We start from the raw sequence: 15,528 nt of genomic DNA, 5'->3' as shown, positions 1-15,528 counted from the left end.
TAACGTGTATATTGTACTCTTCATTGTACTCATTGTACTCTTACTGCAATGAATGAGACAAGGCGTTTAAACCTTAAAAGGAAGAAAAGGTAGGTCACTGTATCCTCTCATTCTGGCTCCACAGCTTATATACTGCCTTTGATACATAATGCAATTTAATATAATTTAAAATCTGAAAAGTCAAATAATTATTCTTCCAAGACTGTCTAGACAAACACTGACATATCCACCCTACTACAGAGCACTGATAATATATATTTATGTATCTTACCAAAGGAAGAGATCATATAAAAGTATATTCTGGGAGCTAAGAATGTTTTTCTTTGACATCTGCATATACATTTACATGTGTGACATGAATGTTAAAGTATTTCACAAGTAATTATGCAATTTCCCAACATGTGGTGATGTTCCGGCTGCTACCAAAGAATGCACGTTTATCCTTGCGTTCTGTACTTAGACAGTACCTTGTGTTTGTCTATCACAAACAAAGTGGGGGCTGGAATAATAAAACAAATAACTTGATTTTCAAATGTGTAGCTCCAAACGGGGAGAGGACTGAGCATTTGTGATAAAGAAAAACATGGAATCTAAATAATCAGGCTTATTTCAGAGGTGTGAATAAAGTAGCTGTTTAGAATGGTTGAAAGTATAATAAAATCATGTCCATAACCAGTTCAAAAACAGGTTGATGACATCGGATGTCACCTTATTCCTTAGGTTCTTCAATGCAGGCAGCAGTGGCTAGAAACATGAGGTAATTACAATGACCTATGAAGAAAATTATTTAGAATGCAGACTTCATGAGAACACCAAGGTCTATTTCTTAATTTAGTATTTTAGATCTGAGCAGAATATGGCACTAAATTTCCAGTAAACAGAAAAAAAGAGGATTTCCCATAAAGACAACAGTATAGAATATTCAGGGTTTTTTATGGGTTGATGTCCACAGTTTTAATGAGTCCTTTCCTGAATTTGGGGTTGAGTAAAACACAGAATTTCAATTTGGGTTAATTGCTATTCAACCCAAAATATAAAAGTCTCTAGGATCTGATACATAACAATACACTTATTGAGGTTCATGCCAACTCTGTTACAGAGTTGATTTATAAAATGCACATTAACTGTTCAAGCATATGTCTATATTAAAAGTTCCTGTGCATTTATAATGAAGAGTAAATGATAAACTACTACTAACTCTGATAAACTACCCTCTAGTTCCATTGGTAAAGGACTGTAACTAAAGTTGCCAAGTTCTAGATAGAAATATTTGCAACTTATATATATAACTGATTAACACTGATATCCACAGATAATGAAGCATCAACTAGTAACACACCAGTAGGAGAAAAAAGAATAAGGTAAAAATAAAACCCCACATTTTTAGCCCAAATGTTCCTTTTTCAACTTCAAAATTATAGCTTAAGAAGAGATAACATTTTGCAAATGCAACAGAGTCATAATACTGACCAATGTATAAAATTAGAACCCCTTGACAGCTAGAAAATCAATACCATCAGCAGTGAAATGAATATTCACAGACCATTTGGTTGAAATATCCAGATAAAACAGCAGTATAGTCTTGATATATACATACAAGGTGACAATGTCTGTGTATCTTTCCATTTGAATGAATCCAATTATACTTTAAACTTAAACTGATACCTGGGTACACTGAGAAATGGCTTCATCCAGAGCCAGTGCTCGCTTTTTGACATCTTCCTTAATTTTACTGTAAAGGGTGTCAGCTGCCACGTATTTCTCTTGAATAGAAAAACCTTCTCCTGGGCTGAGCTCCAGCAACTGAGGCCCGGTTTTGTTCATCTTATCTATATGAGGCTTGTGCTCAGCGATCAGCTCACGCAGTTGCTATAACAAACCAAACAACTTATCAGTATCTTATGCTTATACCACCGTATTACAGCTGTCCACACTTCTAATACATCCAGCTGGCAAGCGATTCCAAACAAGTACCCTTCATCCTAATGTATAGCACAAATAATATCAAATAAAGGCAGTGATTGCTCTGCCAGTGATGGCTGCCTTTCCAACATGGGTGGCTATCCAGTCATAAAACTTCACAATTAAAGAGATATTGGAAAGGTCTATGCAACAAACCCGTAGAACATATTACATGCAAGATGCTAACTGTGCATACGACACTGGCAACAGGCACCCCCTATCATTTTTAGCACCTATAGTGACAGAAGTGGCAACAATACCCCAGACATTTGTGTAACGCTGCCAGGTATATCCTTTTCATGCTGATATTTGCTACTTGCCACAAAGCGTTCCACTGAAGAACCTCACAGAATGAGGTACTGACATTGCAAGAATATTAATGCAAATTACCCTTCGTTTAAGAATAGGAAACTAACACAAAGAGGAGTCGAAGAAAGAAGGGAAAAGGACACAGCAGAGAACACTCAATGCAGTTTAGCAGATGCCACTCTGGCCACCAGATCATACCGTCTCCTCAACAGCACTGCTACTTAGTGGACATAAAGCTTAACAAGTAATTAACAAGTAAATTAAATTGGATTTCAACTGCCAACTCCTTCTCATCACCCACCCCCAAAGTAAGTCAAAACTGGGGAGAAAACTGTGCAAAGGCTTGTGGTAGTGAAAGGCCACAAGGTAATCCTTCTATCTTACAACTTCCCCAAGTATTTTACTTTCATTTACTTTTACCAGCAGATCTGACAAATGGGGAAATTTTGGAGTAGCCCAATCTTTCCCGCCATTTTTATTGATTTTTTAGTTCATCTCTTCTTTTTTAAAACAATCCCACTGGCTGGTGAGGCAGTGAGCTCCACGCACTTCTATCCTATAGCCACCGTGCAGGAGCAGGAGAGGCTAGAGCAGATATATGCTCTGTTCCTTCTAGCTCAGGCTTTGTTTAAATTATTGAAGGCTCAGAAGAGGACTTATATCAGTCACAGTGTAAATAAATCCTCTTTTCTTCAACTGAGGTTCTTGCCTTAAAAAGAAATCCTGATAGCTTGCTTACATGCTCCCCCCAGAAGAGGAGAGAAGAGGTTGGGAAGACTGAAAGGACAGTGACCGCAACTCTCCACTGTCTCCTGATGACAAAAAAGCAATGAAAATACAAGAAAACCTGTCTCTAGCTACTTACTGAGAAAGCAATTCTATTTGTATACGTTGCAACAAGAAAAATAATGTTGATTAGTGAAGAAGAGGAAAAGACTAAACTAAAAATATTTTTAAAGTTTTTAGAAAATCATTGTGTGTTTTATTTTTGTTCACGAATAGATACTTCACACAAGGCCAGAGAGTCCCCATTTCTAGGTACAAAGCTTATGTTAGTAATGTGCCCAAGGGTAAATTCCAAGCAGATTGACTGCATGTTACTAACACAGAACCTACTTTATGTATTCCACAACTGCAGGTGTAATAAAGCTAATAATCAGCAAATATATCAGAACAGAAATATAAGTGAATACAAAAAAGTCTACTCACATTCAGAATCACTTCTTCTTTTTTTTAATATAACTGTAAATGATTTGGTCTTTGCCATGACCAACTACTGAGTAAACAATTCCAGTAAACCAGTATTTCAGATCAGATTACTTGTTAAAATTGCCTGACATTAATCTTCTACTTAACAAACAAATCTTCAGCTAATGGCATAGCCCAGGGAAAATACAAAAATAGAAACTCATATGAAGGGCCTCTCATGCAAGCAGAATGATTAAAGTAGATGGGGAATAATTCTGTAAGTAAAGCAAGCATGATTTGGGTCATGATGACTAATAAAGATATTTTGCAAAGCTCATATAATATAGCTAGTCTTAATAGAGAATGCTTGTTCATTGTGGACCTAGCAGGAAGATAAATGAGTGAAGACAGCATTTGCCAGTACATATGAGTGGCACATTTTCATTAACTAGCCTCATAGTAAACAAGACTTTGAAGCTAGGGTTCATCCTGTCTAATTTGAGGCACTTAACTGAGGTACCTATAATAAAAGAACTAGTTACTCCATGCTCAATGCAGAGAGACAGGTATCTCCAGTGGCAATTCAGGCTTTGCATGTGTTAAAACATCTAGGTTTCTGGTGGGATAAATCCAGTTCCATATATTACACGTAGCCATATATGAAACATACTGGGGTTTGTTGTTGTTGTCGCTTTTTCATTCCAGCTGATTGTTCCTCTATGTAAGAAAGCCCACGTGGAGCCCAGCTAACAAAACTGCAGCCTTTACTGTGTGATTTTATGGTGAATATTTTTTTCTTTTAATTATTACATAATAAAACATATATTATATGAGAAATAGCTAAGGGATTCACTGGGATTGAAATACTGATTCCTTGGCCCCCTAGTTGTCCATCTTCTTGGCTCAGCAAAGTTTCATTTCCATGATACCAGCAAAACAAATGCCAAATTTTCCTGTGTTCATTCCTGTGTTCAACATTCAACTGAGTACTCCACAGTTCTAAGGAGACCACTACATGGTTTGCGACACTTTACTTTTAGAAGACAGCAAAACTCTTACCCGATGCTCTTCTTGTTGTTGCTTTAAAGTTTCATATTCAAGGGCTGGGGCAGGAAGCTGTGAGATGACCATTTCTGTTTCAGTTAACCACGGCCAAAGCTCTTCATAAGTCTCCCAGAACTGGTTAACCAGGGACTGAGCCCGTTCCAGTTGGAGGTTTCTCTCAGAGTTTATTTGACAGACTGCATCGTATTTCTGTAAGAGGCTTTCCAGTTTTTTCTGTGAAATAATATTAACAAAAAATAGCAATACATGACTTTCCACATTAGTTATTTGTAAGGCCTCTTTTACCCTCATATCTAAACAGTCCCTGGTAATTACAGCACCAAACCATAGTGCCCTGAATTTTAGTTTTAATAAAACTTCTATAGTTACAGAGTGTTTAAAATAGATGGGATCAATACAGCAGGAGACTGAATTTGGCAGAGTACTTTTAAGGTAATCAAAGCTTGCTCACATGTTCTCCCCATAATAATGTCTGATATTTACATAGGACATTTTATTCACACGGCACTATTCAAGCTGCAAACGGTTTGACTGCAGATCTTAGCCCTGGTTCTGTACTGAAGAGACTTCTCTTCAGGGATACTTGGCAGAAAGTGAGTCTTCCACAGCATTTCTGAATCAAAGCATCATGAATAGTGCAAAATAATCTGTTTTTTGAAGATGTGACAAGAGAATAGGGTGCATTGTTGTGGTTGTATCTAACAAACTTTAAACAGAAACCATGCAACATTATTTTCCAGGTTAGTATATGTTAATTGATGAAGATGTGTTGCCATTAATAATATGATAGTTAGAACTACAAGGTTTAAATATTACAAACCTTCTTTCTTGGGGCATGTGATAATAAAAATTACTATCAACTAGCTATACATTTTTCCTATGGAAAGCTGCCCATGTTATCATTTTTATGAAATATTATATGTGGCAATGCACATAAATGCTAGCCTTGGAAAAAACAGACATATAAATAAGCCATTGAATGTGAAGTAGAGAATCTGCTTTTGGCAGAACAAGCCAAAATCCTTTCATTTGTTATGTCTCGCATGTAAATTAAGTATAGAGATGCTATCCAAAGGACAAAACAGTCTAACACACAGATACATAGTATTTTAACTAATACAAATTTTTAATAAAGGTTCACATAAAATTGTTCTCCCTTACTTTAATGGCTATTTTTTAATCAATTGAACATCTCAGTTGTTTTAAACTTAAGAGCAAATCAAATTTATTCAGAGATCCTGCAGCAGAGCACAATTAGTGAAGTACTGTTTTTCAAGGAGGGTGGTCATTGGAAGGACCGAAGTAACACAACATACATATACCCAGGTTCACCAGGATTGCGTCCAGGCGGGTTTTGAGTATCTCCAGAGAAGGAGACTCCACAACCTCTCTGGGCAACCTGCTCCAGTGCTCTGGCACCCTCACAGTGAAAAAGTTTTTCCTCATGTTCAGATGGAACTGTCTGTGTTTCAGCTTGTGCCCATTGCCCATTTTATTTATATATAATACATATACATATGTATGCAGACATGTATGTATCTATCATTAATCCACCCATACACACATATATGGAGATATAGATATATATGGATATGTGAATATATATACATATGGGTATACATATATGTACACACACAAGCACACACACATCTCAGCTCTCAACCTCAGGCCCTGTCCGTATACAGAAACATAGGCACCAGAATGCCTTGCATGGGCAGTGCTAGTCAACAGGGTGGAACAATCTCTGTAAAGAAGGCCCAGACTGAAATCAGCAGAAATGAAAGTAGAGATTCACACTGAAATGCACAGCCATTGGGCAGGTACAGAAGTACATGTGCCCAGAGCTTCAGAGACCCCAGAGAAATGAGGAAGATAAACAACCAGATGCCATACACACCACCCCAGATGACTAAACCTTATTCACTCAAATCATCTCATTGGCTAAAACACTATTTACAGTGGATGAAGAAGACAATTCAGGCTTCAGATTAGTGCCAGACAATGAAGCAAGTACTCAGTGCTTGCTCTTTGAATGCCCTGAAGAAGCAGAAGAGATATACAACAACATTTCCTCTAGTATTATGAACCTCAGACTAGAAGTGTCTGTAATTAATGCTTTTCATTAATATTTAAAATGATACACTATAGGAATCCTCCTACTTTATATATAGTCTTCAGATCCACCACTGTAGCTGCGATTTATAGAACTTTACCTTCATGGTCTGTTTCTCTTCTTCAGTGCATGTGTTCATAATCTTATCCCCAGATTTTACAAGTTCATCTATAGTATCTTTGTGCCTCAAAATCTCCATGGTAAATGCCTTGAAACACAATAAAAACTGGTCAGCAATAAAAAATTGAGTACATGAAGCAAAAACTATTTTTGAAGTGCATTATCATGGACTGAAAATTAAATCATGCCAGTACATTTTCTAGATGGAGAGTGTGCTGGCCAATAATTAACATGACAGTTGGAAATGCCTTTCTTTTACCTTTTGAACTTGTAGCTGAGCAGTGGTCTGGTCTTGCTCAAGCCTAATATCACCCAGAGACATCAGTTTCTTTTCTGTTTCTGCAATCCAGGCTAATTCAGCATCAGCTGCTTGATCAAACTAAATGAGGGAGACATTAATTAGTTCAGCAATTCTATAGACATGAAATTAGAATGACTGTTTCAAAATTTTCTAAGATGATTAAAAAGCATACTTTTGAATTATTAGAAAGATAGCAGTTCACTTTCCATATGAGGTTTTTATATAAATGAAATACAGAGCCCAGAATGGTTCTGAAGGATTTAATACGATCAGCTCAATTCATAAGCATGACAAAGCAGGAGCAGAAAGATGCAGAAGTATATTTTTCCAAAGCCTACACCTCTCTAACAGACATCATGAGAAAATTAAAAGGGTTATAATTTCAGAATTTTTACTAGACTGTTTATTTTCATTTTATGCAACTTTCATGTGTCTTTTCCATCTCCTGATTATTTATTATTACTGCTACTGTTGTAACAACTCTAAGAAATAGTTGTGTGATATTATCCTTTTAATCAGAAAAGCTGCTTTGATATTAAATAATAAAAGTGAAAAAATCACAGTTCAACTGGAGTCAGTAAAAAAACCTCACTGACTTCAGAGAAGACAGGATTTCATTCAAAACCTAGACCGTGGATAAAATGTAAAAATACTTTTGAGCATTTCAGTACAGCCAGTCCTTTCCTTAAAGGATTGACTTTTTGATTTCCATTAGTCAATACTTAGATGTCTTAAAAACTACAGATCATTTCTGATTTAGAGGATCTGTTCCTTACTAATTTGTAAAGGACAACATGAGAAAAGAAGTACAAGAGGATCCAATTCTTCTGAAAAGTAAGAGTAAATTAAAATATATATATATATGTTCTCTTTTCAACTCAAGTTATAGATATGCATCTTAGCACACATACATTGCATCACTGAATGGGGGTAGTTTGGAGTTTAAGCCAAAGTGAAATATTATGCGGGAAGTTCAAATGCAGAAAATACTCATAATGAAAACTATAAAGAACTTTTTTTTTTTAAAACTCTGACCCCAGCTGCCACTAGCTGAGCATGAATATGGCTCTGAGTTATCCTGAAAGTCTATCACAATGTATTATGACAGAACCTATTACGTATCTTATTGACAACTATGCTGTCCTCACAAGTCTCTTCCTGACGACACTTGGTCCCTCTTTTCTTTTAGATCTGATGGCCTGTGCACTTGAGGCTGTAGACCCATGACAGCCTTGTTCCTGTATCATAGCTGGAGCTTGCTTTAGCCACTAAATCAGTCGTTACTTAGTGGTTAATTATGAGTCACACTAAAATAAAAGAAGTAATTTGGAGATTTCATTCTTTATGAGTCAGTCTTTATCAGACTTATTTAATCCATTTGTTACATGAAACAGCACAAACATTCTTTTCCACTAGATGTCATTTCTCATTTAAAGTAATACAGAAAGCAAGTTTCATCCTAAATATTGTGACTTCCTAACAGAAAGGTATGTTCTGGATCAATCAGTACTATAACGTTAGTACCAAACACATGCATCAGTGGTATTTAAATTCTGACCTGAGAAATTGTATGAGAACATTTCACAACCAAGTTCTTCTGAAGTCCATCTATTTATGACTCAAGCAAATGAGATGAATAAGACAATGCCAAATACGCTAGATGCACAAATTAACTGCAGTGTGACTTCCTGATATCACATAATCATGGGTATATAAATAATACTGGACAAAAGATTAATGGAAATAACAAAATCAAGGCATGGCAGTGAAACTTCTAGGTTCTGCAGCACTGAAATAGGATAGATCTCTAAACTCCATTTACTGAGGAAGTAGGATTTCTAAGTTGTGATGTACACATATAATACATTAAGGAATAAAAAATGCAAAATTGGCACTCCCTGCATCAGCAATTCAATGTATTTTATTGCCATTATGCATGATAGAGTTATTTATGAGTCTTGAACTTCACTTGAGTCCCTATGACATCACTGATTTGATCCTACCCAGTTTAAATGACCACAGCTCACTGTGGTACTTTTTCTTCTAACCAGGAAAGGCTGTGACTTGTGAATCTGATGACACTGTGATTTCCTCCGTGAACACTCTGTAAAGCACTCGCTGGGCTGCCTTCGAGTGAAGAACAGCATGTAAGCCAACTGTAGGCTATGACCTCTGTGTCTACATAGCATTCCTTTAGATAAGGTAAGACATTGATCAGTACTTTCAATATTGAGAAATGAAGATAAAAACATATGTAGGTGAATTAACCCCCAGGATAATTCTATCGGTCTGGGAGCATTTTGCCCGGGTAGCTCAAAAACAGGATGTCACATTAGTCTATTACATCTTCAAGCTTCTGTTCACAACATGAAACCATATTCTTACCCCTTCATATGGCTTACTGCGTTTGTCACCTTGGCCCAGTAATGTCTCTCACAAAACCCACACTACTGCCATCGAACCTGAACATTCTTGGTGGCTTTGGCCTCCACCCAGAAACCTTCAGCAGTATAGGCACTTGAGCCAGTTGCCACAGGATAAGCTTATAAACCATTAGCTTCTCCAAAAATATTTTTTTATTTTGTATGCTCTTTTCTTTTTTGAGCTAAACGCAAAGCAGGTTATCCTTCATTGGAAACGTGTTAAGCTGCTTGGTATTCATCCCATGGTGGTCTGTGTAGAGCTAGGGAGCAACATGCCCTTGCAACATTAACCAGTGGAGCAGTAGCTTTGGGACTTGCATGCTAGGACTTGAACCTGTTGAAGTTGCGCCTGGGGATGCAACCTCCTAACCTAAGTAATTGGGAAAAGTTGAAGAGGAGCCAACATACACTCTCCTATCTCATCTTATCACTTACTAGAAAATAGCCCATCATTTTTAAGGATTCACTTAATGAGACAAGATAATATTCATAGCAAACCCCTTAAAAAGTTAAACATTAAGTTATTTTTAACTTCAGTTATAAGCAGATCTGAGTTACTGCCAGTCTCTTTTAGTCAGCTTTAGTCAGTGTCCTACGTGCTTTCTGCTTGTCCCATTATAGCTGTTCATGGGAACTATTAGCAGAAACAAAAATCTCCACTGATATTTTTATGCCTGAACTGTAGGCAGGCACTGGAAAATTGTGTCTCCATGTTGAATTATAAACACAGAGCTTAAATATGGGGCTATTTAGTGATAAAATGAGAGTACCAGTTCTCAGAGCGTACCCATATACATACATCTGTGTGTGTGTATGTATAAGTTTAGAAACCTTCACATATTTAATAACGGAATTTTTGCATCCCAAGGAGAAAAGTGTTGTGGATGTGAATACAAGCAACTGTCATTTCAGTTCTTCAGCACCGTTTGAACATGATCCAGCTTTTAATTGTGGAAAGTACAGAGGAGCTAGACAATCAGCTCATGCTAAAAGGTGTGGCAACACTAATGATTTCAATGTTTCATCCAGTAAAAGCAGCTGGGGATCTGGACTATATTTTACTTAGACAACAAAATCTGTGAAGGATAAGGACCATACAATTCTTACTCACATAAATCGCCACTTAAGTCACCCCAAGATAGTTATAGCTATTTTAGCTACAAGACTGAGGTTTGTGTCAACGAAAAGGCAGATGAGTACAACAATGCACTGATTAGCTGTGCTCTGCTATTCATGTCTTAACAGCGAGCCACAGTCCATCCAAACAGCTCTTTTGTTGCTCAGGCATAACAAATATTTGGCAACATCACCAAAGGACAACTTTTGTTGAGGTACACGTTGCCAGAGAGAACTTTTTATTGCCCAGAGAAGAAGTAGAGTTTTCAGTACCTGCTGGGATCTCAGGATGGCAGCATCAATCTCATCCACTTTCTGAGAGATAGTGTCACTCACTAATCGGTACCGTTCATTGTCCTCTGTTATCATCTTGTCAAGCCCCTCTCTGGCCCTCCACGGCACCAGCTCCAGGAAGGCACTGCTGACTTCATTCAGAGTGTCCAACATGCCTTTGTTGTTCTTTGCTTCTTTCTTCAGTTCCTGAAAAAGGCCATTTAAAATAAACATGCCAGCATAGGAGCTGAACACACACAGCTTGCACATGTTTTTTATTCTTTCAACTACTCCATGAGTCAAGAACTGAAACGTTTTCCAAGCAAGCCAAAGGGATAAATTAGTGCACTTATTTTCAGCTCAGTTACATTAGCTTTTTGATATTATAAGTTGTTTGACAGAAAAGCAGGTGATTCCTGAAGAGAAATTTTCTACTGCATATATTTTAAATATATTTCTCCAGTCAATATGACAGTCCGAAATTCTCTGGAATTTCAGAAGAGTTGTTAGTATCTAATCAAACAACCACAGGAAAGAAAGCTAACACATGGTCATTACAACCTGCAATTCCATAAAGAACAAAATCATTAGCAAGTAACATCACGCATGCAATAAAGCAGAATATGCTAAATTCAAGTGCTTTCTTAAATGAACAATGATTGGATTTAATTTCAATCAAATCATTACACAGTCCTTCAGGAATGACCTTTTACTTTTTCAGGAAACCCTGGTTTATTTCTTTTCTTTTCAGACATATCAGAAATTTAATGGAAATGTTTTTTATTTAGCCTTTTTTTTCCCCAACTTTGATCTTACCATCCAGCTTATACTACATTTTTTTCTTTTGAACTAAGTATTTATTGTTAAACAGTATTAGTAACATACTTTAAATGCTGACTCTTTTTACACTTTACAGGATTCTACTCATGTCATAACTAGAGAACCAAAATAACTTTGTTTGACAATTTAAGAGTTTTCCCAGGATTAGGTAGCTGCCTGAATAAAAAGGAAATGTTGTGCTTCTCTTGTGCTAAAAATAAGCTCCAGACCAATTTCATAAGTGATTATACCAGATGACTCTGGAAAGCGAGTTTGATTCCTAACTACTGTTACATTTAGTCAAATGATCTGATGCTAAAATTAGTTATTCACAAAACAACTTCCTGCCAAACAGAAGTTAACACAAAACCTAGCTGAATAATACAGCAACAAATAAATCACGGATTCCAAAACATACTTTTTGTCTTTCTTGTGCTTGGCTTAATTCTTCACCCTTCGGTATTTGAGTTTCATATGAGAGTAACTCCACTTCCACTTTGTCAAGCCATTTGCAGAGTTCCTCATGGGTTGAGTGTAGCTGACCTGCAAGCTGCAGAGCCTGCTCTAAGGTCTTAGATACATCAGAACTCAATTTTGTAATGTCTTTGTACCTTGCTTTAATGCCTTCCAGTTTATCTTGAATTATTACAACTTCATCACCTAAAATATCAGAGGGATGTTATTTCCTGTGCTAAAATATCAGAAGGATGTTACTTCCTGTGAACAAAAATATTTAAAAGCAAAAAACCCAACCAAACAAAAAAACCCCACTTATTAGAGCTGTTTCAATATTTAATCAATCAAACAAACAAACAAACAAGATGATGGGGCAAATCCTCAACTGTTGTAAATTATCCTACCTTCACAGAAGCCACAAAGGTTACCTGTCCTGTCTTTTACTCCACTAAATGTTCAAAAAGTAAGGACTAAGACCCTAAATTTAACATAAACATTATTTTTTAAAAAACAATCCTTAAATTCACAATATTTCTGATAAAGGCAAAAGCAGATTATAAAAGGGCTACTGAAAGTGCAAAGAAAAAAATCATCAAAATACTAACCGGGTTTTCATTAAGGTATTATTTTAAATTGTTCTTTGAACAGTACACCCTCTTTACTAACCATTAGAAACACAATTCAAATGCCAAAATAAAAATAAGCTCCTGAAATTTACTAGTATATATTCAGATTTCATTATAAAACATAACGTCTAAGTTTGTAACCAAAAAGGATTCTCCACCCCCAACCATATGCATGTCTCAAAGAGTGCAAAGTTTAAAAGTACTGGAAAATTTGGACAGCTGCTGATCTACAAAACAGATGTGTACAATCGGAATGCAAGTTTTCCCACAGTATTAGCTCCAATCTAGAGGATAAAGCTTTCCTCTTGCAGTAGAAGGTAGTCTAATATCTCATTCATCTGTGGATGTCTCCAGAGAACTGACTGTGTCCACTGCCAAAAAGCTCTCTATTATGAGTAATGTCCATAACTTGCTATTAGGAATGGAATGCAGGTTCACTAAAATAATTTTCCACTAAAAATAATAAAGAATTCAAGGACCAATTTTTTTGCTGGCTTTAATGGACTTTAATGGCATGTTGTTCACTTACATTAACAGTAAATTTGGCCCAAAACAACCTACCTTGACCTCAAACCTTTACTAAAATAAACAACTACAAGTCCTTTAACCAAGCAATAAGGATTAATATTTACAACTTTCAGTTTAATTTTCCCATAAGCACTTATAAGTATGAGAAAAAAGCCTGGTGAATCATAGTTTCCTAAAAGCTCTCACCTGTTGTTTGCTTGAGGAGCTCTAAGCCATTTTGTATAGCCAGATCGACATTTTGTTTTCTAAGAAGAATCTCTTCTTGAAGTTCCTAGAAGAAAATGCCATTTGAGTAAGCACAGGTATAATAAATCATATTATTTTTACTTGGAATTAGTTATTGCTATTTCAAACAAAATATATTAATGAAAAATAAATGAAATATGGATATATAAATGAAATACAAAAATAAAATTAAATAAATGAAAAGAAATGAAAATACCAGTAGTTCAGAGTGCTGTTTCTCAAGCAAGTCTGTGTTGTAATCTTGGACTGACAGTTTGCTCAGTTTATCATGGACTTCATTCAGCCAGTTCATCAATTCAACTTCATCCTCCCCAAAAATCTGAGCATTGTAGTAAGCTTGCTGGAGAAGCTCAGACCTGCTGTTGCTCTTCTCTTGAATCTCAATGTATCGGGCTTGGGAAGAATCTAGCTTTTCCTGCACCATATCTTTATCTTCCCTGGAGCTCACAGTTTTTAGAAACTGACCAACACTAATGGCCTGGTGTAAACTCTTATTGTGAGCTAGGACGTCATCTTCTAGGGCCTATATTTTTTTAAGTAATGAAGAATAATGGAAAAGAAAAGCAGAAAAACATAAAAGAAATAAGTGAAAATAACAACTGAAGGAAAAAGGACATATTGCCAATTATAAATGCAAATGGGCAAAACTCAAAATACAGCAAAAAAAAAATCAGTAAGGTAAAACAAAGGTACACCATAACAGCTTTCCCAGTTGCTTTGTGCTTTACAAGCATGTTTAAAAAGAATAACATAAGTGAACACATGGTCTGTGTCTTACTTTATGCTGAGCAATCTGCTGTTGGAGTTTGGAGGCCTGTGTTCCAATGGGTTCGGCATTTGTAAGCCTTTTCTCGGTGGCAGTCAGCCACTCGACCAGCGGTTCCAGAGTTTCATGAAACTGCTGTGCCACCATGGAGATACCTTCCAAATGACGGTTCCTAGAAACACACCAAGATAAAGGTCATCTTTTGTGATGAAGTAAGTGTGAAACGGTCAAAAAAAAAAAAAAAAATCCAAACCTTGAATCCTTTGCAAATAAAAAAAAATTCTGTGTGATTCTAGGAACCTATCATAAAATGAAATAGAAATATATCCACGATAAACAATGAAAAACAAGATAAAGTAACAACCAAATTAAGAAAAAAACACCTCCAAAGCTAACTATTTGAAACTCTTAAAGGCAGTACGTAAGTTTTGCAAATATAAATAATATCACTTTATTCATATTCTTTTTGTTAAAAATAATTTAGCACTCAATTCAGCAAAATATGAGTTTATACCAGTTAGGAAAGTGCTCGAGTTTCTAGCTGTCTTTAAGCATACAGTTACATCCCCTTGACTACTATACATGTTTTAAAGTTAGGCAAAGACTTTACTGAACCAGAACATATTGTCATGCTTCCTCAGCACTGTAAAATGTCTTTAAACGTTTGTTCAATGATGCAAACAGATCTATCTGGCTCTACTTTTGCATCCCTTGTTCCGGATAAGGGCTCTCAATGACATTAGTGAGACAATGGTAATAAAGCACAGAGACTTGACCTCCAAAATAAAAAAGTGATACCTGAAACATTCCTCTTTCAGATTTTTACATTTTAGAGGAGGTTCTTGATTAGAGGAAAAGTTTTCTCTACAGCCACTCCTGAACAAATTTCACCCAGGCAGGCTGCTTCTACTTTTAAGAGAGATTTGCCCTATGTGAAAAACATCAGAATATTGTCTTATGACTGGGGATCTCATTTTGGATAAAAGCTATGTTTTTATGTGCTTCCCAAGGCTTATCAGCAAGGGAAACCTGACAGACTTGGCATACATAGCCATGAAGCATTCAGTGAAGTACTCTACATAGTTTTCAAAATCATCCTCAGATCTCTTCTTCATTTCTAGAGTCAGTCAAAGAAAAACGGAGACAAGCTTGCAGCTAACATGGCTTGGAAAAAGTTGTAATTTGATTATCACCAGACTGGGAGAATAATATTAAAT

The 15,528-nt window shown here is 36.2% G+C and overlaps 1 protein-coding gene across 1 annotated transcript in view; it reads right to left on the bottom strand.

The window, feature by feature from the left end:
- The window catches only part of DST (dystonin), a 314,972-nt gene that overhangs the window by 49,937 nt on the left and 249,507 nt on the right, over nucleotides 1-15,528 (bottom strand). Inside the window, exons 68-76 of the mRNA XM_067294163.1 lie at nucleotides 14,324-14,483; nucleotides 13,742-14,068; nucleotides 13,486-13,570; nucleotides 12,108-12,349; nucleotides 10,871-11,077; nucleotides 7,017-7,136; nucleotides 6,738-6,845; nucleotides 4,519-4,737; nucleotides 1,666-1,869 (exon numbers count right to left, since the gene is read on the bottom strand). Coding sequence (XP_067150264.1) covers nucleotides 1,666-1,869; nucleotides 4,519-4,737; nucleotides 6,738-6,845; nucleotides 7,017-7,136; nucleotides 10,871-11,077; nucleotides 12,108-12,349; nucleotides 13,486-13,570; nucleotides 13,742-14,068; nucleotides 14,324-14,483 — 1,672 coding nt within the window. The remainder of the gene's footprint in view (nucleotides 1-1,665; nucleotides 1,870-4,518; nucleotides 4,738-6,737; nucleotides 6,846-7,016; nucleotides 7,137-10,870; nucleotides 11,078-12,107; nucleotides 12,350-13,485; nucleotides 13,571-13,741; nucleotides 14,069-14,323; nucleotides 14,484-15,528) is intronic.

This window comes from Apteryx mantelli, chromosome 3 (genome assembly GCF_036417845.1).
Source record: "Apteryx mantelli isolate bAptMan1 chromosome 3, bAptMan1.hap1, whole genome shotgun sequence".
In the NCBI taxonomy this organism is placed as follows: Eukaryota; Metazoa; Chordata; class Aves; order Apterygiformes; family Apterygidae; genus Apteryx; species Apteryx mantelli.
The sequence above is the reverse complement of the archived record's forward strand: the minus strand, read 5'-3'. Positions and strand labels throughout refer to the sequence as shown.